General features: G+C 38.5%; 2 protein-coding genes across 49 annotated transcripts in view; both read left to right on the plus strand.

Annotated features, from left to right (window-relative positions):
- Positions 1-22,910, plus strand: part of LOC120093186 (60S ribosomal protein L10a-like) — a 38,782-nt gene extending 15,872 nt beyond the window's left edge. The window contains exon 1 of the mRNA XM_063262568.1: positions 1-22,910. This exon is cut by the window's left edge and continues 15,872 nt beyond it. Coding sequence (XP_063118638.1) covers positions 21,963-22,472 — 510 coding nt within the window. The 5' untranslated portion in view covers positions 1-21,962 and the 3' untranslated portion in view covers positions 22,473-22,910.
- The window catches only part of Nrxn1 (neurexin 1), a 1,146,022-nt gene that overhangs the window by 741,913 nt on the left and 379,230 nt on the right, over positions 1-24,879 (plus strand). The window lies entirely within an intron of this gene.

Genomic DNA, 24,879 nt, shown 5'->3' on the forward strand with positions numbered 1-24,879 from the left:
TGTCATAATTATACTTCTTGGATCCCACCCAGACTAATTTATTCATCAGAAATTATTACCATGAGTCTCTGCTGTTGGCAGTTTAACAAGCTCTCTAGGAGAGCACTGGATGCTAAGGTTTGAAGATGATCATGACTCAGGCAACTAAATGAGGTCCAGTGAGTCCACAGCAATTCTTTTAAAGCTCCATGAGATCTGACCTGTGGGCTGAATCTTGGAAGAACATTCTTTAATTGGTTATTTTGTTTGTTTGTTTGTCTGTTTAAGTGCTGGTACTCTTCTAAATTCTGACATATTTTGTCATACAACTATCTCTTTTTAGTTTTCCAAAATCAGATTTCATAGTGAAAAATAATATTAAAATTATTTTATACCTGGGAGCTATTGTAATTTTTTTCCATCTTTATTAAATTGGGTATTTCTTATTTACATTTCAAATGTTATTCCCTTTCCTGGTTTCCATGCCAACAACCCCCTAACCCCTCCCCCTCTCATTCTATATGGGTGTTCCCCTCCCCACCCTCCCCCCATTACTGCCCTCCCCCCAACAATCACGTTCACTGGGAGTTCAGTCTTGGTAGGACCAAGAGCTTCCCCTTCCACTGGTGCTCTTACTAGGCTATTCATTGCTACCTATGAGGTCGGAGTCCAGGGTCAGTCCATGTATAGTCTTTGGGTAGTGGCCTAGTCCCTGGAGCTATTATAATTTTAAGGGATTCCTTTATACACTAGTGGGAAGAGTGACATGGAGTACCTTTTGCATATAATGTTGCTATGAAGACATGTGCTGTCCTTAAAGGTAGTAGGGTCTTTCAACATTTAATCACTGTGATGTTCATTTATTAAATTGTGGTTTTGATGATTTAATTTTTACAGAATTACTATTTCCTATGAAGTGGGATGAGTGACTACAAAAATAACTCATGGGAAAAAATAGCCATGATTTATGAGTAAATTTTTGGCAAAGACAAGGAAGGGAGATGCTTTAAATTCATTTCCTGCCTCTGCTCATTCTTGTTAGTTGGCAGGTTTGGTGATAGATTAAGGAGCTTTTCATAATTAGAGAGACACATAATTCCATAAGTTATTACCTGAAAAATTCCTTGTCTAAGAATTCATTATTGCCAATTTTTCATTTAAAGTGTGCATACTTAAAGAAGGTACTTTCTAGTTATGTCTTTTAGTGCACAAACCTTACAGAGACTTCTTTAAGATCCAAGCTCATGAATCCAATCCCTTTGCCTATGTTATACCTCAGCATAACAAAGGTGTTTGGAGGGATTTTCTTTTTCAGTATTCTTTAGTAGACTACCCCTGTCTGTAACAGAGCTAAGGTGATTAAAAGTTGGTGGCATTAGTGGTCTTTGTGGAAACCTAGCTAAATCTTATATCCACTACACCACTGGGATTGCAATGACCATATAAGCAATTGATGTCTAGTCCTTACATCCCTAGCTAAACGAATTCTAGTTGGAAAAGCACTTAGCTTAGACCTGGTTGAGGTTTATTTTCTCTGATTCTCTTTGTCTCTGTCTCTGTCTCTGTCTCTCTGTCTCTGTGTCTCTGTGTCTGTCTGTCTGTCTCCGTCTCTCTGTCTGTCTCTTCTCTTTCCTGCATCATAATGTGCGTTACTGAATATATTTTTTAGTTTATTACCATGTGGCTCCTAATATAGCCTAGTCATCACCACAATGTTAAGACACTTCCATTGCTGAACCTTACCTCCTGAAACCCTTCCATACTCAACAGCAGTCCCATCACCCATATCTTCTCCCAGGCTTAAGAACCTATATCTCAGCAGACATGATGTGACCCATCCTTAATCCCCATGAGCAGAGCCAAAGGCAAGAGGATAATTGAGTTCAAGGCCAGCTTGGCCTATGTAGTGAATTCCAGAACAGCCAGGACTACACAGAGAAACCTTGTCTTGAGGAATCAACTTGTTTCCTTTTACTACTGTGGACCTGCCTATGCCAACTTGTTCACGGTCAGGTCTGTGGTCATGAAGCAAGACAAGCCTGGTTTTTGTTGTAATCATATTTCAGTTCTCTGACCATTGGATAATCAATGTGCACCTATAGAATGAGATTAACAGATATTGCAATATTTAATAATTAATTAAATGAGGTAATGTTTTCAAATCTTTCAATTTAGAATCTGGCACATATGCTCACAGATATTAAGATATTAGTGAATTACTTTTAGTTGTTTCATTTTCTATTGTTTATTTCCATCTTGTCAGAATAGGACATAATAATATTATTATTGTTTATATTAAAGATTATATTAATTACTAAAATAAATTGAATTACTGCTCACCTCTATGTTTTACTATAGTTTAAAGTAAAACCAAATACAAAATATTAAGTTCCTTCCATCACCAAACCCTTTCAAAGTTAGACAATATTCAATCCTTCTCACAAACTACTACTAGTTGGAAAAAAATCTTCATTTTATAACTCTGTAATACTTTCTGAATTTTAATCTGGATCTGTAAAACATTACTCTTTATATATTTTTTATTTTAAAAGTAACTGTTGTGTCCCTGGTTCATCCAGTGGAAAGGATCATTTTTTTATGTATCCTAAATATGGACTAAATACTCATTTCACTCCTGTCCTAATGAGGCATTCTATATTCAAGAGCATCAGCTCTACTTTGTTGATGCTTTCTTAGATTTATGGACAGGAAACCAAGTGTTGACTCAGTGAAGGAGTCACGTGGAGTGTCTCTGGGCAGTTTCTTATGACTCTTTGGTACAAAGCCCTTCATTCCAATGAGACGTAGTCTTTCATATTCTGTTTTGCTGGGAACCATCTCTCTCTGAACTGCTTGTGGCTAGGGGCCAAGGCATGCCTTTGTTCCAGTGCGACTGCCTAATGTGAATGTTTGCATGGTTACTGGCCTTGGGATTTTGGTTTTACGGGGTGATGATTTTCTCTTTGCTTTCTCGACGTTGCCATTGTTAGCAGTCCTGAAAGGCCAAATCCTTTCTGGATGGCAAAGACTTAATGTGCTACCACAGATTTTTCTACACAACTTTAGGGCTGCAGTAATTTGGCATGATAGAAGGTGTGCACTGCCAACAAACTATCAGAGGGGAGAGTGACTGCTTGAATCACATGGCATTCGTTGAACATTCCGTTAGTTTGGTGACTGCTCTGGTTATGTTCCTGATCTGTTTCTGTCCTCACTAGAGCAGGCTCCGTGATGTGTCCCTTCTGTGTCCTTTCGACAGTGTACTTGCTTCACTTCACATGTCTGAGCTTAATCCTGCTGCTAAGAGTATCCATGCCTTTCCTCCTTAGGCCTACTGCAGCCTTTACCTCTTCATCCACTGCTTAAATCTTGCAGGATCCCTCCTTCCTTTGGAAGCCTTTCTCAGATAGTCTTCAACCTATTCCATGTGTCTCTTCCATGAGCTTACAGGTCACCTGATTTCATTGTCAAATTATTTGTCACTTTATTAAACAGTTGTTCATGTTTCACCAAATTACATCTGACTATAGATATTCATTAGTCACTTGAACCAATGGTTTAAGGAAGTCTCTTCCTACAGTTCTAAACCATCCGTTCAGAATTATACAGATCTTAGGAAGACCCTACTGGGATTGAGGACAGGGAGAGCAGAAATGTACAGAAGCTCAAGCTACACAAGAAAATGATGGTTTCTGTGATCTCCTGTGGTGGGGGTACCCTTACTTCTAGGTACAAGAGAAGCTGTGTGTTGTCAGTGTGACTGTGTTGTATTGTCAGCACAGAAGACTGAAACTGATAGAACTATGGGAGTTTGGATAGAGAAGACAGTTAAGCGCTAAACTTCCAGCTAAAGACAGGATGAGTATGACAGCAATTTACTTCTTGAATAAAAGGGTTTCTGTACAATATGGCTGACAAACAAGCATCTGGGCCTTTTGTTTTGTTTTGTTTTGTTTTGTTTTTGTTACTGTGTGATGCCTAGACTTTCTCCCAACCACTCCGGACATAACTTTCTATGTGCTAAAAATACCTGGAAAGTAGGAGAATTCTGTAATTCATTTTGTGAGTGCTCGGAATTGAGTCATTTTCTTACAGGTTAGTTGAGTAACTTGGATAAATGCAATTGAGATGGAGGACAGGGTGACAAAGAAGGCCTTGCATTTGCATCAGAACAGTGTATTTTACGACAAACCGAGTTAGGTCAGGTGTCTTTTCTTTCTGTGGTAACAGAATTCAGATTTGTTGGACATAACATTTGAAATCAGTGTATTATAACACAATGTCTAAATAACATTTGACACTGAAAATGACTGTGGCTATGAGCCTTTCTGCTTAGGCTACATTTTTATAAAATATAGTTGTTAGAAATTTATGTGGATGGGGAGCGGAACACCCATATAGAAGGGGAGGGGGGTTAGAGGGATGTTTGCCTGGAAACCGGGAAAGGTAATAACAATTGAAATGTAAATAAGAAATACCCAATTTAATAAAGATGGAGAACAAAAGAAATTTATGTGTCTTCATTTAGCATAATCCAGGAGCAATTCAGTTAATGAAAATGAAACACTATAAAACTAATCTGAAAACTAAAATAATTGAGCAAACAAGCTCTTTAAAATCGTGGTTTCAGTAGCTAGCATGCTCTCTTCAGACACTATATATAATCAGAACATACAACTCAAAGAACGTGCCCTATACTTTTGTTAAGTTTCTCTAAATGTGATTTTTACAACAATCTCAGCTGATTTTACATATTATAGTTTAAAATGTAGCTACTGCTATCAATTCAAAATTATAAATTATCATTATTCAAATACCCTTAGAGGTAAATATATTTGTTAGCTAAAATGAGTTTACTTCAAAGAGCCATATAATACACATGTATGGAAGGATCTACATTGTAGGTGAACTTAGAAACAAAGCAGTATCAGAATCAAAAATACTGTGTGTGCTTCTCTTCCATCCCCTAGGGATAATAGCTACAGACTCCATGTGGTGTTGGTCACTCATACTTTAAAAAGGTGGGTTTTTTGACGTGTGGTAAATACATATGCATGAATTGCATACTGCTATATTGTTTAATGTACCTGATTTGAAAGTTGCACAAATAGGTTAATAAGGCTTCTAGCCCTTTATGAGTTTGTCAAGATTGTAAAGATATTACTATGACAATTAATTCACAAGTACTACTATATATCACTGGATAAGCTGTAGTCATTTTGTCTGCTCTGTCACTCAGAAATCGGTAGTTTTGAGTGTTAGTCTTATAAAAACCATCCTGGATCCTTCTTTTATATAAATCCAAATAATTCATAAAACTTTCCTATATGGTATAGACCCAAGAGTGGGATTGTAGGGCACACACACACACACACACACACACACACACACACACACACATATGTGTGTGTGTGTGTGTGTGTGTGTGTGTATATATACATACATACATATATATGTTGTATACCCATGTGGGGCAGGATCTAAATGGCTGTTCTAGGTGCAGGCAGAAACCTGAAGGGTCCTGCACCTCAGTACTCCTAGGTCTCTGTGCCCAGACGGCACAAATGGCACTCGCCAGTTTCCTCTTGGGTCATGAATGTGGGCACAAAGTAGTTGTCTTCTCTGAGTTCTCAGTATTGTCTGCTCATTGAGGGCCGAGCTCTTTCCCGCACAGGATCTGTGTGTAGTGAGTACTGGGACTGGTTTACTTCAGTTCTGGGAGCAGACAGCAACCAGCAGGTTCCTGCGGCTGACTGCACCTATATTCCTGTACCCAGAGGCCACTCTGCAGGTTCCTCTTGGGCCAGGAGTGTTAGCAGAAGGGGGTAGAAGTGGCAGTCTCTCCAGAGCTCTCAGTATCATCTGCACTTCTTGGAGTTCATCTCTTCCCCCATGGGATTTGGGGGCAGGGAGCGCAACATTTTTTTTCTATTTGTTGAGAATAGAGAAGTATCCCATTGTGAAATAATTTCAGTTCTCCTTGTTGATAATGAAGTTGTACGTGTTTTCACATTTTCCATCCTTATTTCTATTCTTCTTCTGTGAAATATCTGTTTGGATTTTTTGTTTTATTTTTTTCTGTTACAGTTTCTTTTGCCCTAATAGAAGCTTAGGAATTCATCTTTGTTTTTTGATACACTGGGTCTTTAATTTCCAAATTTAAACCTTCTTTTAGTGATGAATCTCCTATTTATTGTAGGTAAATATTACTTGACTTTTAAATTTACTCTTTGAAACTTTGCTTTTAAATACATTTTTAATTTGAAATCATTTAATATAAAATATGCATACATAAGGCTTTAAAATGAAGCACCCAGTCAGCATCCTTTTCCCAAATGATACAGAAACATAAACTGTTTTAATTCCAGTCATGTACTCCTTATGAGAATATTATCACAGACTTTTAATTCCATTAATATTATAATTTTGGTAATATTAATGTTTCCAGAATGCTATTTTTTAATTTACCTAGATGTTTATAACTTATATCCCCATTTTTACCTTAGCAATTCTGTGGCCATTTCACTCTTTTCAAGAGTTCATTAGAAGTATGATTTGTGATATTACGTCATTAGGTTTTCTTCACCTTTTCATAGTTTACATCTTTTAACTTAATTTTGAAAGTTTTACGGGAGTAAGGGTTTCAGCAGAAAGGCTGTTGTCACTCATGCTTTGGAGCCATTTAGGCTATTATCCTGCTACCCCTCCCTTTCTAAGCGTCGAGGAACCACTTTGGTGTCTCTGCATTATTTTATGTTTTTAACATAGTTACCTCTCTTGGCTGCTCTTCTCCTTTCCTGTCAAGTGCACGTCAAATGAAGAGTTTCCATTCATCTTAAATGCTTTGAATTTGATTGATTTCCTTCATCTGTGGATTTGCAGACTTAATCAATTACATAAAACGACGAATTCCCATCTCATTCTTCCTTTCTCATTCCAGAAGAGGAATTACACACATTTTATCTCTTTAGTATCACCTCTGCGTTCATGCTTTATCTCTTTAGTATCACCTCTGCGTTCATGCTGTGCATCCTATCATACTCATCATTATTAATGTACAGCGGAGAAGAACCATCTTCTTCCAATGTTCCCAGTCACTGCAGAAAACAGAGCCCATGCTGTGCAACACAGTTGCTACTTGATCACTAAGAGGCCAAAGTCGTGACTAATAGAGGACGACTTAGAAGAAGGTGTCTGTAATCATTGGCTCCTCAACTGTCTAAGTCATAATACCAACTATTGCATTCCATGTCATTCCTCGCTTTCCGTTCAGTGCTGATCCTTTCTGTACGTCTCTGGTCCATCACAACCTAAACGAATTCCTGAGATCTTCGCCTTCCATAATTGGAAGTATTATCATGAAGTCCAGAAGAGGAAATTATTCCTGAATTTCCAAGATTGGTGTATGAAGAATTAAAAGCATTACTATGATAGATGACTACCTTTCATAACACATACAATGCCCTTTGAGAATGTGTCTATTAATAAATCAGCTTACATGGGCTAGCTTAGTAACATGAGCACCATTTATAATATCAATTCATTAGGAAACTTAATACTGAGTTTGTAAAGATGAGCTTACAAATGGACCTTTGGATCGTAGCCTGCTTGTAATATGGGCACTGACTGTACAGGAGATAATTTGGACCGCTGTGTGGGCTGGGAGGGAAATGCCGTCTGTTAACCAGTGGTGCCACAGATTTGAACATTGCACATTTGTTTTGTGTAATTATCCATCTAACTGTGGGCAAAGAGCAGGACTGAAGTGCTGCTGAGTATGTCTAATGTTTATAGATTCCATTTTAGTAGAGCACACTGCTATATTCCATCACTATATCTTAATTCTAAAGATGATGTCTATTGTCTCCTCATCTTTAGTCAGCCAGCAGCAGAGCAGCAAAGTGAGTTTCCCTTGCAGTTCAGTAACTTTTAATTGCTTGTTCCATTTTTGTTTGATTGTGAGAAAAAATGGAGTTGCTGTCTGTGTAGTTTTAGTCCCTACATCTAAATTTGCTGAGAACTTAAATACAAAGACAGTAAGACTTTGCTCATCTTTAGAGAGAGAAAGCAAAAGGAAGTGGTAGTTGTGATTGTATGCATGTGAGTTGTGTGTGTGTGTGTGTGTATGCGCTGCATTTATAAAGAATCAAAGCATTACCTAGCAAAACACACATCAAAATAATGATATGTAAATTATGAAATTATCAGCCATGCACACTTTCTCATTTACATTTTTTCAAAACTTACATAACTTTATAATCATAATTAAATACTGTTTCCAAAACAGTAAAAAACAATGACATTTAAAATTATTCTAGGACATTATAATCGCCCACTCAGCACTCTCATGTCAAATGGTTGTAAGATGAGGCTGAGTGGGCTTTCATAATTGCTTATGGTTTCACTGGAAATAGGCTACAACCTGTAAGGATATCATTGCAGCTTCCTCTGATCCTTATCGTCATGCTCCTGGTGACCCACATGCAGGAAGTGCAGCCTTCTCTCTACTGTCTCAAAGTTTCACAGCTGAACACCTTTCCCTCCAAACATAGTGCATACATCATAAGAACTAGGTTGGGAATAGGACTAGATTCATGCACACATAACTATGGGGATTCACTTTCTCCCACCCAGCTTAGGGATTAGAAATCGTCTAGCTTTACCACTGCTGGAAGTGGAGGTCCCTCCCTCACTGTAGTTGTGGTGAGTTGCTTCTGACTTGAGCTGCAAAGGGTAGGGAGAGGACAGATGGGGTGGGGGTGTTTTCCAGAGATTTCAGAGATTCATTTTCACGTTTTAAACAGCAGGAAGACCTGCTCCAGTCCCCACTAAATAAAAGCCCGAATCATACAGAGCCAGTGTGGGAAATCCATGCAAGTATAGCTTATCTTGTTGAAGCAGGAAAGTGTTTCCCAATCTAACATTTCCTAGCATTTCTCAGCATTCAGGTAAGAGAAAAGCTGACTTCTATCATTAAAGATTAAGATCTCCAGAGAAGGGTTCCCATAGAAGCAGCATCCTCTTCTGAAACTTTCATCTTTAGCATGAAAAATACAATTTGTTTTCTCTCTAGGGTTCCCAGATATTCAGAAGTGAGTGAACAATTGCATGTAATTATATGCATTAAACTACATTACATATTATCAGACAGACAATTTCTGTATGACTGGTGCTAATCTGCTAGGACATAAATCATTCAGAACAGAGACTTGCGTGATGTTGTTAGGCAAGTCCTCTTTCCGGAACCTTTTTGCCAAACATAAAACAAACAGGTAAGATCAAGCTAACTGTAGACATTCATCTGCCATGGCCTTCATTTTCTTCTTTGCTCTTTCCTGGAACCATCCGCTATCTTTCCTGAAGATACTAAACATGCCTACAATCCTGATGTCTTTCACAAAAGTCTTAATACTAATCATGGGCTCTTTACTTTCCTTGGGTAGTTAGTTTTGAAATAAGATATATGCATGTCCTTACCTATTCTACTGTGGTGTCTAGCCTTATGAGCTGTCTTGGCTTACATACCAGCTCTTGCTTTTCCTAGAGTTTCTCTGCTCAAATCAGTTCAAGGAGACTGAAACTTACTGGTACTCACAACAACCAGGATCATAGTGTTTAAGACAGGTAAACATCTTAAGAAGCACTTGGCTTGCCTCCTATTTTTTTTGATTTATAACTCCCAAAAAAACAGGAAAACATTTTCAATGTAAAAATGCACCTTGTGGCCAGAGTTGAAGAAACAATATCTGGAACATTGCAAGGAACAGAATCTTAATAGTTTATCTCTGGTAGGTTACAATGACAAGTAGGAAAACACAGGTGGGCTGAATAGAAGGCCAAAAGCAGGGCTATGGTTAATCACCAATCTGGTATTCATTAACAAACTCCAGGGCACTAATTCTTGAAGTGTTAGATTTTTTTATTTTTTTATATATTTGAGTATTTCTTATTTACATTTCGAGTGTTATTCCCTTTCCCGGTTTGCGGGCCAACATCCCCCTAACCCTCCCCCTCCCCTTCTTTATGGGTGTTCCCCTCCCCATCCTCCCCCCATTGCCGCCCTCCCCCCAACAATCACGTTCGAAGTGTTAGAATTTATACTATAATTTCTTAGCTCAATTCATGCTGTATTTCATCAAAACTTTCAACTTAAATCATTCCATAGAAATCTTACTTTTCTAATTTATTTTTGTCACAGTCTTCTTCCCTTATGTAATATCACATTATGGCACAATTACGCCGGCTCAGCAGGTAAAGGCTCTTGCTGCCAATCCTGCGATCTGAATTTGATCTCTTGGCCACACATAGTGGAAAGACATAGCCAGCTCCTCCAGGTTGCTCTGTAACAACTACATATGTATCATGAGATGAGCAAATACACACAGACACAACACATACAAACATAACAACAACAACAAAAAAAGAATCGTTACCTTTTACTCCCTATCTCTGCATATAGCAGCAAATTTCCCAGATGCCTATGTTTTAGCCTTTGTCTTCCTAAGGTGTGTCTCACAGAGATCCTGGAGAGTGCCAGAGAAGTTCGTGGTCTGCTCTACAATGCTGCCTATGTACTGTCTATGTAACACAGAGAGTTGCTAACTCTGAAAACATTTAAGCAAGAAATAAGCTGTGGGCGTTCTGTTTGTTTTCCTTGATTTATTTTACTTGCCAGTCAATGAGATAGCTGAGTTTGTAGGAAATTAGTTTTGCTAACTGGGTAGGTATGGGATGTGTCCGGTGACTGTGCCCCACACTGATGCTGGATGTGTCTGTGGTATGCACCACCCGCCTGTGCTCCACATTGAGTGTCAGCTGTGGTATGCGTGTTGGTGTCCAGCTGTGGTTCTACTTCCTCTGATTCTTCCCTCTTGAGGTCTAAAGCCAGTAGAATTCTGCAGTATCCCCCTCAGGTGGGAGTGGGGCTGGGGGGAAGTCTTCTCTAAGTGTTACAGCTCTTTTACACTAAGATCTTCTCCAACTGTCTTCAATGAAACAACTCTGTTAGACAAGCTTATCTTGTCTACATACTTTTATTTGAGGTGAATTTATATGCATATAATTTATGTGGGGTGAACCAGGGATCTATATGGACCTTGGAGAGTGGAAGGTTTTCAGGGTAAATGTAAGTCATCAGCTAGAGTTTTAAAGTTCTGTGAATGCCTTATTTGCGTGGAGAGGTGTGCCTGAGTGCTGTGTGTGTGTGTGTGTGTGTGTGTGTGTGTGTGTGTGTGTGTGTATGTGTGTGTGTGTGAACTTATAGGTCTGACAAGGACTACTCCACCTTCTTCTGGTAGAGGGTGTGAGGGTTCAGGCTCCTCATGAACAGTCAGAGAAGGGAAAGTCCTGCTGAGAAAGGCTGTACTCTATTTTGTGCCAAGATCAGAGGAGCTATCCAGATCTGGTAGTCTTCGACCTTAATTATCATGGTTTCCCCACTGATAGGAGCAATTGAAAGTATTCCAAACAGTAGTGTAAAACCCTATCTCTCAAAGAACACACTTCACTTTTACCATGTGTGCAGAGCAATTTGGAATGTGCTCTTCATAGAATAATTTGAATTTTCCCAGAGAACAATAATGTGCATTAAAAATGCAAGTACTTTCAGAAATATCCATATGGAGAATTAAAATCCTGTTGCTGTGGCCAGGTGCAAAACTCACAAAATATCCTATAATTAAACAACAATAACAAGAATAAGCCCTGTCTCACGGACTCATCACTATCTTACTCATTGTCAAATGTCTTCACTGTCTTCTTCCTTTGTCCCCAAGTCATACTATGGCTGCCCTTCAACCCTGTGTGTTTCTGTTTAAGCATTGATAGCATAATGCTTTAGTAGAAGCAATATACTCTGAGTCTATGCGTATTCTCATGTTTCCTTTATGGCAGGCATGTATTTTGAAGGGAAATCTTCAAATTTGGTTGGACAGGCAAAGGGTAAACTTATCAGTAGTCTTGCCCAGAGGAAAATTTCTTCAGATAATTAAATTTCATTAATGGATGTGTTTGTCAACTTTACACAATTCTTTGCTAATATTGTGATGAGTAATGAAGAAATGCAGTAGCATTTTCTACTAGAAGAGGAGGAAGGTAGCGACCAGTATTCAACTGTTTCTCCTTCCTTCTCCTTACTCCCTCTTCCTATCTTAGTCTTTTACCATAAAATCGTTATGACTTGATACTTTAATGCTGAATTACTTTTCAAAATGTCTAGATAAATATTTACATTTTAATTGTATAGGTTTATATGTATTTATTTATACATGTTGAGTGCACATAAATGGTCTGCCTATCAGAAACTACAGAAAATAGGGAAGCCAAGCCAAATGCCTTCAAATAGCCTTTCTGTATTACAGTTGAATTGAGAAAGGCACTCCAACATTGTAGAAGAACACACCTGTCCCCGTGTTTTCATTTAGTACTACTGTGGATTGAGCTCTGTGTTATATGAGCCAACACTCATTGACTGTATGTTATAAAGAGTATTATGTCATAGCAATCAAGACAACTTTAGGGTCCTTTTTAGTTGATGGTTTACATGAGACTGGTTAAGTTATTTAATGTTAAATGTGACTCTAAGTTAATTAATTACCTATCTGTGCATACACATAAAATAATTTTGCTTCATGTAGTATTTTTATTTTCTTCTCTTTACTTGGCTTCTTCATTGTGTTAACTATACTTAAATATACATTATATTTAGCTAAAATCTGAAGTACAGCCAAATGAATTATTACCTACAATTAAGCATCTTCATACACCCACATGTGTCAACATGGCAACCCGGAAACTGCCTGCTCCCTTAAGGCAAAATTTCCACCCTCTCATCCTGAGTGCTCACCCTCACTTTACTTCTTTCCCTAGAGTTGAATTGTTCAAATGCTTGGAATTTCTATAAAAGAATAATTTTGTACATATCTTTTTTGTCTTTCTCCTGTTAGCAGTTATGCATTTGTGAAAATTAAAAATAGTCTTTTCTTCTTTTTTTTATTGTATATATCTTTATTTACATTTCAAATGCTATTCCTTTTTCCATTTTCCTGCCCATAAGCCCCCTATCCTCCCTTCCCATCCATCCTCCCTTACAGCTCTCCCCGACAATCCCTTACACTGGGGGTCCAACTGTGGCAGGACCAAGGGCTTCTCCTTCCATTGGTGCCCAGCAAGACCATCCTCTGCAACATATGCAGTTGGAGCCATGGGCCAGTCCATATATAGTCTTTGAATAGTGGTTTAGTCCCTGGAAGCTCTGATTGGTTGGTATTCTTGTTCTTATGGAGTTGCAAGCCCCTTCAGCTCTTTCAATCCTTTCTCTAATTCCTCCAGCAGGGGTCTCGTTCTCAGTTTAGTGGTTGGCTGCTAGCATTTGTCCCTGTATTTGACATGTTCTGCCTGTGTCTTTCAGGAGATAGCTATGTCTGGTTCCTGTCAGCATGCACTTCTTAGCCTCATCAATCTTATCTAGTTTTTGGTGGATATATATATGGGCCACATGTGGGCCCCCTTTTAAGAAGGAGTGTAGCATCCATGTTTTGGTCATCCATCTTCTTGAACTTGATGTGGTCCGTGAATTGCATCTTGGGTAATTTGAGCTTTTGGGCTAATATCCACTTATCAGTGAATGCATATCATGTGTGTTTTTCTGTGATTGGGTTACCTCACTCAGGATATTTTCCAGTTCATTCCATTTTCCTATGAATTTCATGAAGGCATTGTTTTTGATAGCTGAGTAGTACTCCGTTGTGTAGATGTACCACATTTTCTGTATCCATTCCTCTGTTAAAGGGCATTTGGGTTCTTTTCAGCTTCTGGCTATTATAAATAAGGCTGCTATGAACATAGTGGAGCACGTGTCTTTGTTGTATGTTGGAACATCACTTGGGTATATGCCCAGGAGAGGTATAGCGGGGTCCTCAGGTAGTACAATATCCAATTTTCTGAGGAACCTCCAGCTGATTTCCAGAGTGGTTGTGGTGGGGAGCTAGTAGAATCTATGTTTTTGCTTCATAAAAAATTAGTATGGTGCTGGGATACCACTATAATCTTGGGCATTACTTTATACACTGTTTTCTAACTAGACCAACATTTCCTTATTCAAGTTGTTCACTGATAGAAATATGTTTGAGCCTTTGTTATAGTTTCATATTATTATAAATAAAGCTCACTATATATGAATTTATCCTGGTTGATACTGAAATATTTCTGTTAAATTTCAGCCAGGACTACAGTGAGGAATTCAGGAATATGGGAAATATCTACCATGCATTTGTCATTGAGATTATTAAATCATTGCCCAAATGACCATAGAAATTTATATTCCCATTTAATTTTCTCTGCCTTGCAATTATAAGTCTTTATATTTGTTTGCATATCATTTATTGTTATACTGAATATCTTTTCAAGTTTTGAGGTCTGTATTCTAGTTTCCAAAATGATTTCTTTCCCTTGAAATCTTCGTTGACAAAAAAAGGATACACTTCCTGTTAATGAAAACATTGGGAATAAATAGTCTTATAATTAAATATATAGACACAATATTCCTATGGAAAGTATTCTTGATTTTTATGAGTTTTAAAAGAGAGGTATGGGAGAGTGAGAGGGATAAAGGGGAAGGAAAGAAGGCTTTGGTTATATTTTTACACTCTAAAAGTGTAGTGATAATTTACTTGGCCTTTTTTTGTAATTTAAGTTATTTTAAGTTAAAAGAATAAGTTTGGAGTACTGAAAATAGGTTTGCATTCAATATTTTCAATATTGTATTTCCTCCCCACATTTCTAATTATTCATCAGCTATATACCCTTAGTGGCATCAGAAACTCTATCTACTCCTTTGGCACAAAGTGGAGGCCACCCTGACTGGAAGGATCACTCCCCAGCTTTAATTGTAGAACCTGCTGTCTTTACTCTTTTTTTTCATGGAGATTCTAGCCCTTAGGGAATCCAAACTTTTGTCCTATAAACGGAATCCTATGTGTCCCAGCCATATTTCTAAATGTTGACTCTAAAACTTCAATCTTTTGTGATACATGGGTGGTATCTTTTGTTTGTTTGTTTGAGATGTTTTGTTACATTGAAAATGATGGAACTCTGTTGGGATTTGTTCTGGCATTCTTTGAGATGAGCGTCTTTTCTGATGATGAATAAGGCAAGTTTACAATCATGCCACATCTGTAAGCATGTGTCACCTAATGCCCTGAATAAGAAATGAGTGGATGATATGGTCTGCTTTGTTATTATGTCTCCCATGTTAAAACAGTGAGGACATTATAATATATTCATGTTAAAAATTTCAATAATGAAACTTTAATCATTACATAGCAAGACAAAGAACTTAGCAAAATGAAGAACATTACAGTATTTTTCTAAGTTGTTAATTAAAAAACATTGAAAAATAATGTTAAAAATTTCTCCTACTACCTTATCTGATCCCATGATAAAAATGGCCTTATGGTCAGATGCAGTGGCCACTCTATTCTGTTAGCATTGTCTTTACATTTCATATACTTTCCAATCAGTTGATTTAGAAAATATAAATAACTCTAAGAGTACTTGTACACGTGTACACACCACACACACACACACACACACACACACACACACACACCCAAGCAGAGAAAAATTATCTTCAGTGATCAAAGGACACAGTTTTAAGCTGACCTTACGTGGCTCAGAGATCATTGCTTCTGTGACATCGCCTTGTCAGGAAGTATACCTAATGGTTAATTAGTTATTTTTTCTACCTTTACAATGTTGCAGTTTTAAGTATTCTGTTTGATAGATAAAGGATTCCAAGTGGTTAGATCACAGAAGGGAAACAGGACAGTTTTAATGAGGTGAGCCACTAGCAGCCTAGGCTATGTGAAGTACTGCCAGGGTCCATCCCAACAGCAGAAGTCGTGCAAGATGCACTTGAATGCCTCTTCTGTGTCCTTTCTGAGAGCATGGGTGAACCTAGAAGATTGTATGATAACTATACTTAGTAGATATATACTAATGAACTGTCCTTGAAATTTCAATACATGGTTTCTACTTATTAAATATTTATTAAGTATCTGTCTTGTTTGAAATAGAAAACATTTGGCAATTTCCATGTGTAAGTAGTTTTTATGGTTCTTGAGGGAATGTGACAGTTTTGAGAAGATCAATGTAGATGTCAATACACATAGCATGGTAGAGGTTTAGTAAGCTTTGACTCATGAAAGGTAGATGATACCTTATGTATTTTTCATTCTTGCTGTCAAAATATCCCGATCAGTAAAATAAAATTAATGAGTTAATCTGAGTTAAATACACTGACAGTGAAGGCAGTTGGGGAGGGAATCTGGCTGGGAAATTGGAAGTCCTAGAAGTCTTCAGATGTCATACTCTCTGGAATCTTAAGATGTAGAATGCCTTCCTCTGTAGTAGGTATGGGATTCTACATTCCCCCCAGTTGCAGTTAACAGTGATCTCTATCAGGAGAACCACACCCGTGTATCAAGCGGCTAGTCCAGAAAGGAAAAAGTACAAATACAAAAGTAGCCCTGTCCTCAAATCTCAAAATCACAACTAGAGCTGTGTGCCACTAGAGTTGTGCCACTGTGTGATGGGAAGCCAACTTGCTGGTCACTGGCTGGCTCTGGCAGACACTGCTTTCAGACTTTTGTTATTAGAAGGTAATGAAGGGAAGCTCAGTTTTATGCTTTCTTTGAAGCAGGACATGGAATGATATACTTAACATTCATAGGCACATTTATATCTAACACTGGAGGTAAGGGCAGTTTAATGCTACTTAGGGAAGATTCCATAGCAATAATAATTTAAACTCAGACCAGAATTGAATCCCCAGTGTGAAAGAGGAAGTTTCAATGACAGCAGGAAGTTTACTATAGTATCAAGTTCAATGGTATGATGGTGATCAAGAACCAGACATGGGGTGTGGGGGAGCTAGAGAGATGACCCAGTGTTTAAGAGCACTTGTTCCTACAGAGGGCCTGATTTAATTCCCAGCACCAATGTGGTATCCTACAACCATCTCTAACTGCAGAGAATTCCAAAGAATTTAATGAAAAAGAAAATAAACAAACAAACAATAAAACAGATGTGAAACGTTGATCTGTTGCTTAAATGCATTTTACGGGGATGAGAAACATTTGTCATTATTAACATGGTTAAACCATATAAAGTATTTAGAAATAAAATTAAAAATGGGTTTGCAACCTAACTTCTCCCTCTCTACTGTCATCATTTCTTTCGGCCATAATATAATTGTCAGTCTGGAGACTACAGCATATTAAAACAGCTTATATAATAACTCTAATATCTATTCAAAATTAGATAAAGGGTAGATGGCACCTACCAATCAACTATTTAAAGACACTTGAATAGGCCAATAAAACTGTATCCAGAGAGGTTACAGTGTATGGGAGTCCACATTTGATAGAGCAGTGTTACTTCAATGACGATGGATGTCTCAGCTCCAAACTTATACTTTCAAAATACAAATCTTAAAATAAAACCTTCATAAAAATAATAAATTGGAATAGTTGTTTGGATTATCTCTCTATTAGCATGTATCCAACTTCTAGTATTGGCAATGTTTTATTTTATTTAACTGCAACTGTCAGGCTCACACTAAGGCCCATTCTAAGGAACATGCATTCCCCACAGCCCATGTTAACCATGTGTATATTTGGAGAATTATGTTCAGAAGAAAAAAATATTATGAAACTTAGATTTACTCCCTTAGTCTCTCAGGACATTTCAGGAGTATGAATTTGAAAGGGAGTTTGGTGGCTGATAATTTGAATGAGTACAATTAAGTAATTCTTTCTAGCAAAGGTCCCATGATGGAATCAAAGGAAATAAGAAAATTAGTCTAGACAATGCCAAATGGGAGTATGTCACCTCTCTGTCTTTCCAGACTGACAGTCTGACCTGATTTTGTGCAAGATTGGAAATGCGTCTAGCATGGGCTGCTGTAAGGGGAAAAACGCCAGAAAACAATACACAGGAGAACCTACCATTGGTCTAGATTTATCACACACAGGTGGAAAGAATTTAAATGTTTGAACAAACTACACTATGGTTACATTGTGGGCCTGCTTTTTTAAAATTTCTTTACTAGATATATTTCACTTCACACGTTATTCCCCTTCCTGGCTTCCTAGAAAGGGATATGGAAGCAAAGTTTAGACCAGCAACTCAAGGAATGGCCATTCAGAGCCTGCCCCACATGTGGCCCACACATATGCAGCCTGCTCTAAGCTTGCTGAAAGTATTTAATGCCATTTTGGTTTTGCATCTCAACTGCAGGACATTGAGCCCTTCGCAGTTAGTAACAGAAGTGTCACTAGAAGCCAGAATCCTTTATTTAAATGATTTAGAGGAAAAAAGATATGTCTTGGGAAAAATATTGAAAACATTAAAAAATATTTTGGTAATTTTTAAGTTCTATCCTTAAGAATCCCTTGCTTTATGTTCTGCAGTTTTAAGCTTGAATGATAACTATCATTAAATAACCAACTCTTACCAATTGACCTTGTAAAATGTAAAATAAAGTTCATTTGGTAAAAACAAACCATGGTTGTAATAGACCTTTGAATCAAGTGTGAAGTTTAAAATTTGAAATAAATGTCCTGATTTTTATTTAATTTATTTATAAAAGAAGTGTTCTTTTAATTAGACCCTAAATTACAGTTTAACCTTAGTGGGCAACTTCTCTGTGCCTGACATTTCATGCTTTGGCCTACAATTATGTCTCCTTTAATCCACACTAAAACCTTCAAGATTAGCACATAGGTCACACTTCCTGGCTTTAGACTACAAGGTTAGAAGAAACTACACAACCTTCTAAAGATCATACCACTGGAGGCATACAGGACTCAGATCCGTCTCACTGCCTTCTCTGTCCTCCAGCATTCTGCAAGCTGTCTCATTATAAGTATGACTGCCACGGAGGACATCATGCTAAGTGGAAAGAAAAAAAACGAAACTGGGCAAAAAAATGCTGCTTGATGTCATTTGTCTGTGGAATATAACCCAGTCAAATGCGTAACATCAGAGAGAAAGACCATACTTCCCAGTGAGAGAAAGTGTACTAGAAATAACGAGATATGGTGAGAGGGTCAAAGGCATGGGTTAATCCAGGACATAATATATGGTGGGAAGATGGTAACTAACAATGATAACTAACTTGTACCAGAAATGCCCTTCATGGGTGTGATGTGCTGTCACCAGACATACAGAAAAGGTAGCTATGTGAAGAGGCAGTTATACTAGTTTCCTTGGCTGTAATAATCATTCACTCTCTACATGTGTTTAAAGCACCATGTACCACACATATTAAGTATACAGGATTTTTAAAACGAGTGTCAGCTTAAATATCATGCATACAGAACTCCATAAATAAATTCATTTCACATCAGTTTTAGAGGAAACATACTCCAACCCGTAACCTGAAATGGACTTTCTTCTGACTTGCCTAGCCGTTCCAGAGATTGGTGCCTACCTTTAGAGAAAGGATGATAAGTCACTGAAAATTATCAGTGAATTTGATGAAATCTGCCATTATGGAAATCAAGCCATTATGGAAATGGAGGAGGGTTAAACAAGACGCCAGAAGTTAATTGTTTGGTGGTCTTACACAGGCATAGTTTGAGTTTGCCAAGCCTAGAACAGATCACCGTGAAAAAGAACTTGTTTAGGACCTAATCAGAATATGCAGCAAGGTCTAGGGCTTTTACAAAGACCCAGAATTGACAACTACATCTGTTATTTCATTTGCAGCTTTCTGCACTCTGCTCAGACCGCCAAGTCCAGAAGGCTGGTCCATGAACTTTCCTCACTCAAGAGCTAATGAGGTTGTGGGGTTTTTGCTTTTAGAGATAATCACATGTGAAAGACCTTACCCTCTGTCAAAGTATGAGGCTGTTTCTGATTATTTCAGAGCTGACAAATTATTTGATTATGATAAATCAGAAGCCAAATTAAAGGGAAATTATATGTATTAAAGAAGGGAGTATCTCTATGTTTTCATTTATAAATGTTTAGTACATGGCTTGAGCATAATTGTGTGTCATTCAAGAAATTTCAAGGTGATGCCTCAGCAAAATAAAGTGCTTGTTAATGTCATGGAAGACATGAGTTTGAATCTCCAGAATCAACATCTGTAATCCCAGTTCCCTGGTGAGGACAAGGAGTAGATCCAAAATTATCCCCAGAATCTTATGGTGTTCCTAGCCTGGCAGACCCATGAGAAAGCAAGAACAGGAAGAACAGAGCATATCCCAAGTACGGTAGAAAGTGAGGGTTCACTCAGCAGTAGTGCTCTGACTGCATGTGCATGCCATGGCATGTGCACACCCACACTAACACAGGTAGGTGTGTTTAAGTGCATACATATATGCATCACACATTGTACACACACACACACACACACACACACACACACACACACACACACACTCATAGGGACAATCAAAAATACGAACAATAAACCTGGAAGAGCCAAATGAAGGCTCAGCAGAGGACCTATTCTTATTCAGTATGAATAGTCCATTGGTTTTCCATATCACGTGACACACATCTATCTGCAACTCCAGTTCCAAGGGATTCAACACACATAATTAAAGATAAAAACACAAGAACACTGCATGAGTATCTTTTAGGAAAACACAACAATGCCTATAATGTCGAGAACAACGGAAGAGCACTTCAGCCCCATCTCCACTTCTGCTTGGTGATCTGTCTATGCCAACACTTCTGCAGTCTGATCGCAGTAAAAAAAGTCAGCTTTCGAAGCTAGAAACCCAAGTCTTCTTCTATTTTAGCTGAGTGTGGGAAGAAGGGCACAAAGAGTGCATCAATTCTAAATTTCTGCTAATATAATCAGTGACTTGATTTGTATTAAAAATGTAAATGTTTTTGTGAAATCTGTCTTGGCCTTTGAGAGTGAAAAGGTACTTACGGAGAAATCTGCATTGACAGAACAAATCCTACTTGCAAAGTAGAAACTGATGTTGTTGGCTTGAGTAATCTCTAGCCAGCTGTGAAATTCATAATCTTTTCTCCATAAAATAGCTTCTCCTTTGAATGACAAAATTATTTCTGAGTTGAGTATTTGCCAGATCAAAAGACAAAAGACTGTGAGGCCCCCTAAGCACTGACATCAGGATGAGTTTGAAAGGGATGGTTGTTTTCTTGAGGGTCACAGAGACTGACTTTCTGAATTATTCAGGGGAAGTGCAGCTTTAATGAGTAAGATGCCATTTGTTTCCTTAGTAAAAGTCCTGTCATCAGGACTTTAATAAGAGTTCTGAAAAATGCTGAAAGATGTCACTGAGAGTTGGCTCTTTTACAGAGTAAAATTTTTAGGATATTCCATTTTTACTCCTTTGATGTCCTGTAGATTAAACTAGTAATTCAATGTTTAATTATTTTCTGAGATTCACGTCCATAGACTTATAGACTTCCTCTTATTTAGTATAAGGTTGTTGTTGGTGTGTGTGTGTGTGTGTGTGTGTGTGTGTGTGTGTGTGTGTGTGTGTGTGTGTTCCTGTCAATTCTGAGTAATCAAAGCTTGGGTTACCTTTTCTATTTCAGAGAATTGAATCATAAGGCAGGAGATGTGGTTAATTTTTCTAGGCAAAATCAAACAGTGAGCAATTCAATCATGAAAAAAAGGAAAAGGCTGTTTTCTGACGATTCCATTCTTGCATGGAAGAAAGGAAAGTGAACTCTTTACCAGTTGCCAAGGGAAGAAACAGGGGTTCCAGTGGAGAGGAATCCCTTTGTCTTCTCTCCACAGAAGTCATGAAAGCTTTTGTTTTGCAATGCAAGCTTTATGGCAATGATGCAAAGAAAAAACTAAGCCACAAATGGGCTTTTTCAAAAGACACCCTCTAAGAGGGTGCCGGAAGTCCTGCACCTGCACGGGAACCAGCGCGGTAAGCGCCGCAAGTTTCTGGAGACGGTGGAGCTGCAGATCAGCCTGAAGAACTATGACCCTCAGAAGGACAAACGCTCAGGCACCGTCAGGCTTAAGTCCATTCCCTCGCCCCAAGTTCTCCGTGTGCGTCCTGGGGGACCAGCAGCACTGTGACGAAGCCAAGGCCGTGGATATCCCCCACATGGACATCGAGTCGCTCAAGAAGCTTAACAAGACCAAGAAGTTGGTCAAAATGCTGGCTAAGAAGTACGATGCCTTTGAGTCTCTGATCAAGCAAATCCCACGTATCCTGGGCCCAGGCCTAAACAAGGTGGGCAAGTTCTGCTCCCTGCTGACACACAATGAAAACATGGTGGCCAAAGTGGATGAGGTGAAATCCACAATCAAGTTCCAGATGAAGAAGGTGCTGTGTCTGGCTGTTGCCGTCGACCACGTGAAGATGACCGATGACGAGCTAGTCTACAACATCCACCTGGCTGTCAACTTCTTGGTGTCCTTGCTCAAGAAAAACTGGCAGAACTTCCTGGATCTGTACATCAAGAGCACCATGGGCAAACCCTAGTGTCTGGTTATTTGATGTTAGCAGTCCAGTTCCCATAAAAGGAAATTTGAATCTATTGGTCTAAAGTTATGCTTTATAATCAAAATTTAATCGATAAGATTTTCTAGTTTCTAGTGTGTATTTATTATAGTACTTAATTTTAAATCTAGCTGCTGGGGTTGTCACTGGAATTATCTGAACAAATTAAATGTTAAATATTGCATGAACAACACACAATAGCTGTTTGATTTAAGGAGCCTCGATATTTAATATAAACTATACATTGAATTTTTTTTTTTTTGGTGATAATATTTTAGTTTTTTTTTTTTTTTTTATTAACTTGAGTATTTCTTATATACATTTCAAGTGTTATTCCCTTTCCCGGTTTCCGGGCAAAATCCCCCTCCCCCCTCCCCTTCCTTGTGGGTGTTCCCCTCCCAACCCTCCCCCCATTGCCGCCCTCCCCCCATAGTCTAGTTCACTGGGGGTTCAGTCTTAGCAGGACCCAGGGCTTCCCCTTCCACTGGTGCTCTTACTAGGATATTCATTGCTACCTATGGGGTCAGAGTCCAGGGTCAGTCCATATATAGTCTTTAGGTAGTGGCTTAGTCCCTGGAAGCTCTGGTTGCTTGACATTGTTGTACTTTTGGGGTCTCGAGCCCCTTCAAGCTCTTCCAGTTCTTTCTCTGATTCCTTCAACGGGGGACCTATTCTCAGTTCAGTGGTTTGCTGCTGGCATTCGCCTCTGTATTTGCTGTATTCTGGCTGTGTCTCTCAGGAGCGATCTACATCCGGCTCCTGTCGGTCTGCACTTCTTTGCTTCATCCATCTTGTCCAATTGGGTGGCTGTATATGTATGGGCCACCTGTGGGGCAGGCTCTGAATGGGTGTTCCTTCAGTCTCTGTTTTAATCTTTGCCTCTCCCTTCCCAGCCAAGGGTATTCTTTTTCCTCATTTAAGAAGGAGTGAAGCATTCACATTTTGATCATCCGTCTTGAGTTTCGTTTGTTCTAGGGATCTAGGGTAATTCAAGCATTTGGGCTAATAGCCACTTATCAATGAGTGCATACCATGTATGTCTTTCTGTGATTGGGTTAGCTCACTCAGGATGATATTTTCCAGTTCCAACCATTTGCCTACGAATTTCATAAACTCGTTGTTTTTGATAGCTGAGTAATATTCCATTGTGTAGATGTACCACATTTTCTGTATCCATTCCTCTGTTGAAGGGCATCTGGGTTCTTTCCATTTTCTGGCTATTATAAATAAGGCTGCGATGAACATAGTGGAGCACGTGTCTCTTTTATATGTTGAGGCATCTTTTGGGTATATGCCCAAGAGAGGTATAGCTGGATCCTCAGGCAGTTCAATGTCCAATTTTCTGAGGAACCTCCAGACTGATTTCCAGAATGGTTTTACCAGTCTGCAATCCCACCAACAATGGAGGAGTGTTCCTCTTTCTCCACATCCTCGCCAGCATCTGCTGTCACCTGAGTTTTTGATCTTAGCCATTCTCACTGGTGTGAGGTGAAATCTCAGGGTTGTTTTGATTTGCATTTCCCTTATGACTAAAGATGTTGAACATTTCTTTAGGTGTCTCTCAGCCATTTGGCATTCCTCAGCTGTGAATTCTTTGTTTAGCTCTGAACCCCATTTTTTAATAGGGTTATTTGTTTCCCTGCGGTCTAACTTCTTGAGTTCTTTGTATATTTTGGATATAAGGCCTCTATCTGTTGTAGGATTGGTAAAGATCTTTTCCCAATCTGTTGGTTGCCATTTTGTCCTAACCACCGTGTCCTTTGCCTTACAGAAGCTTTGCAGTTTTATGAGATCCCATTTGTCGATTCTTGATCTTAGAGCATAAGCCATTGGTGTTTTGTTCAGGAAATTTTTTCCAGTGCCCATGTGTTCCAGATGCTTCCCTAGTTTTTCTTCTATTAGTTTGAGTGTGTCTGGTTTGATGTGGAGGTCCTTGATCCACTTGGACTTAAGCTTTGTACAGGGTGATAAGCATGGATCGATCTGCATTCTTCTACATGTTGACCTCCAGTTGAACCAGCACCATTTGCTGAAAATGCTATCTTTTTTCCATTGGATGGTTTTGGCTCCTTTGTCAAAAATCAAGTGACCATAGGTGTGTGGGTTCATTTCTGGGTCTTCAATTCTATTCCATTGGTCTATCTGTCTGTCTCTGTACCAATACCATGCAGTTTTTATCACTATTGCTCTGTAATACTGCTTGAGTTCAGGGATAGTGATTCCCCCTGAAGTCCTTTTATTGTTGAGGATAGCTTTAGCTATCCTGGGTTTTTTGTTATTCCAGATGAATTTGCAAATTGTTCTGTCTAACTCTTTGAAGAATTGTATTGGTATTTTGATGGGGATTGCATTGAATCTGTAGATTGCTTTTGGTAAAATGGCCATTTTT

The sequence above is a fragment of the Rattus norvegicus genome, chromosome 6 (assembly GCF_036323735.1).
Source record: "Rattus norvegicus strain BN/NHsdMcwi chromosome 6, GRCr8, whole genome shotgun sequence".
In the NCBI taxonomy this organism is placed as follows: Eukaryota; Metazoa; Chordata; class Mammalia; order Rodentia; family Muridae; genus Rattus; species Rattus norvegicus.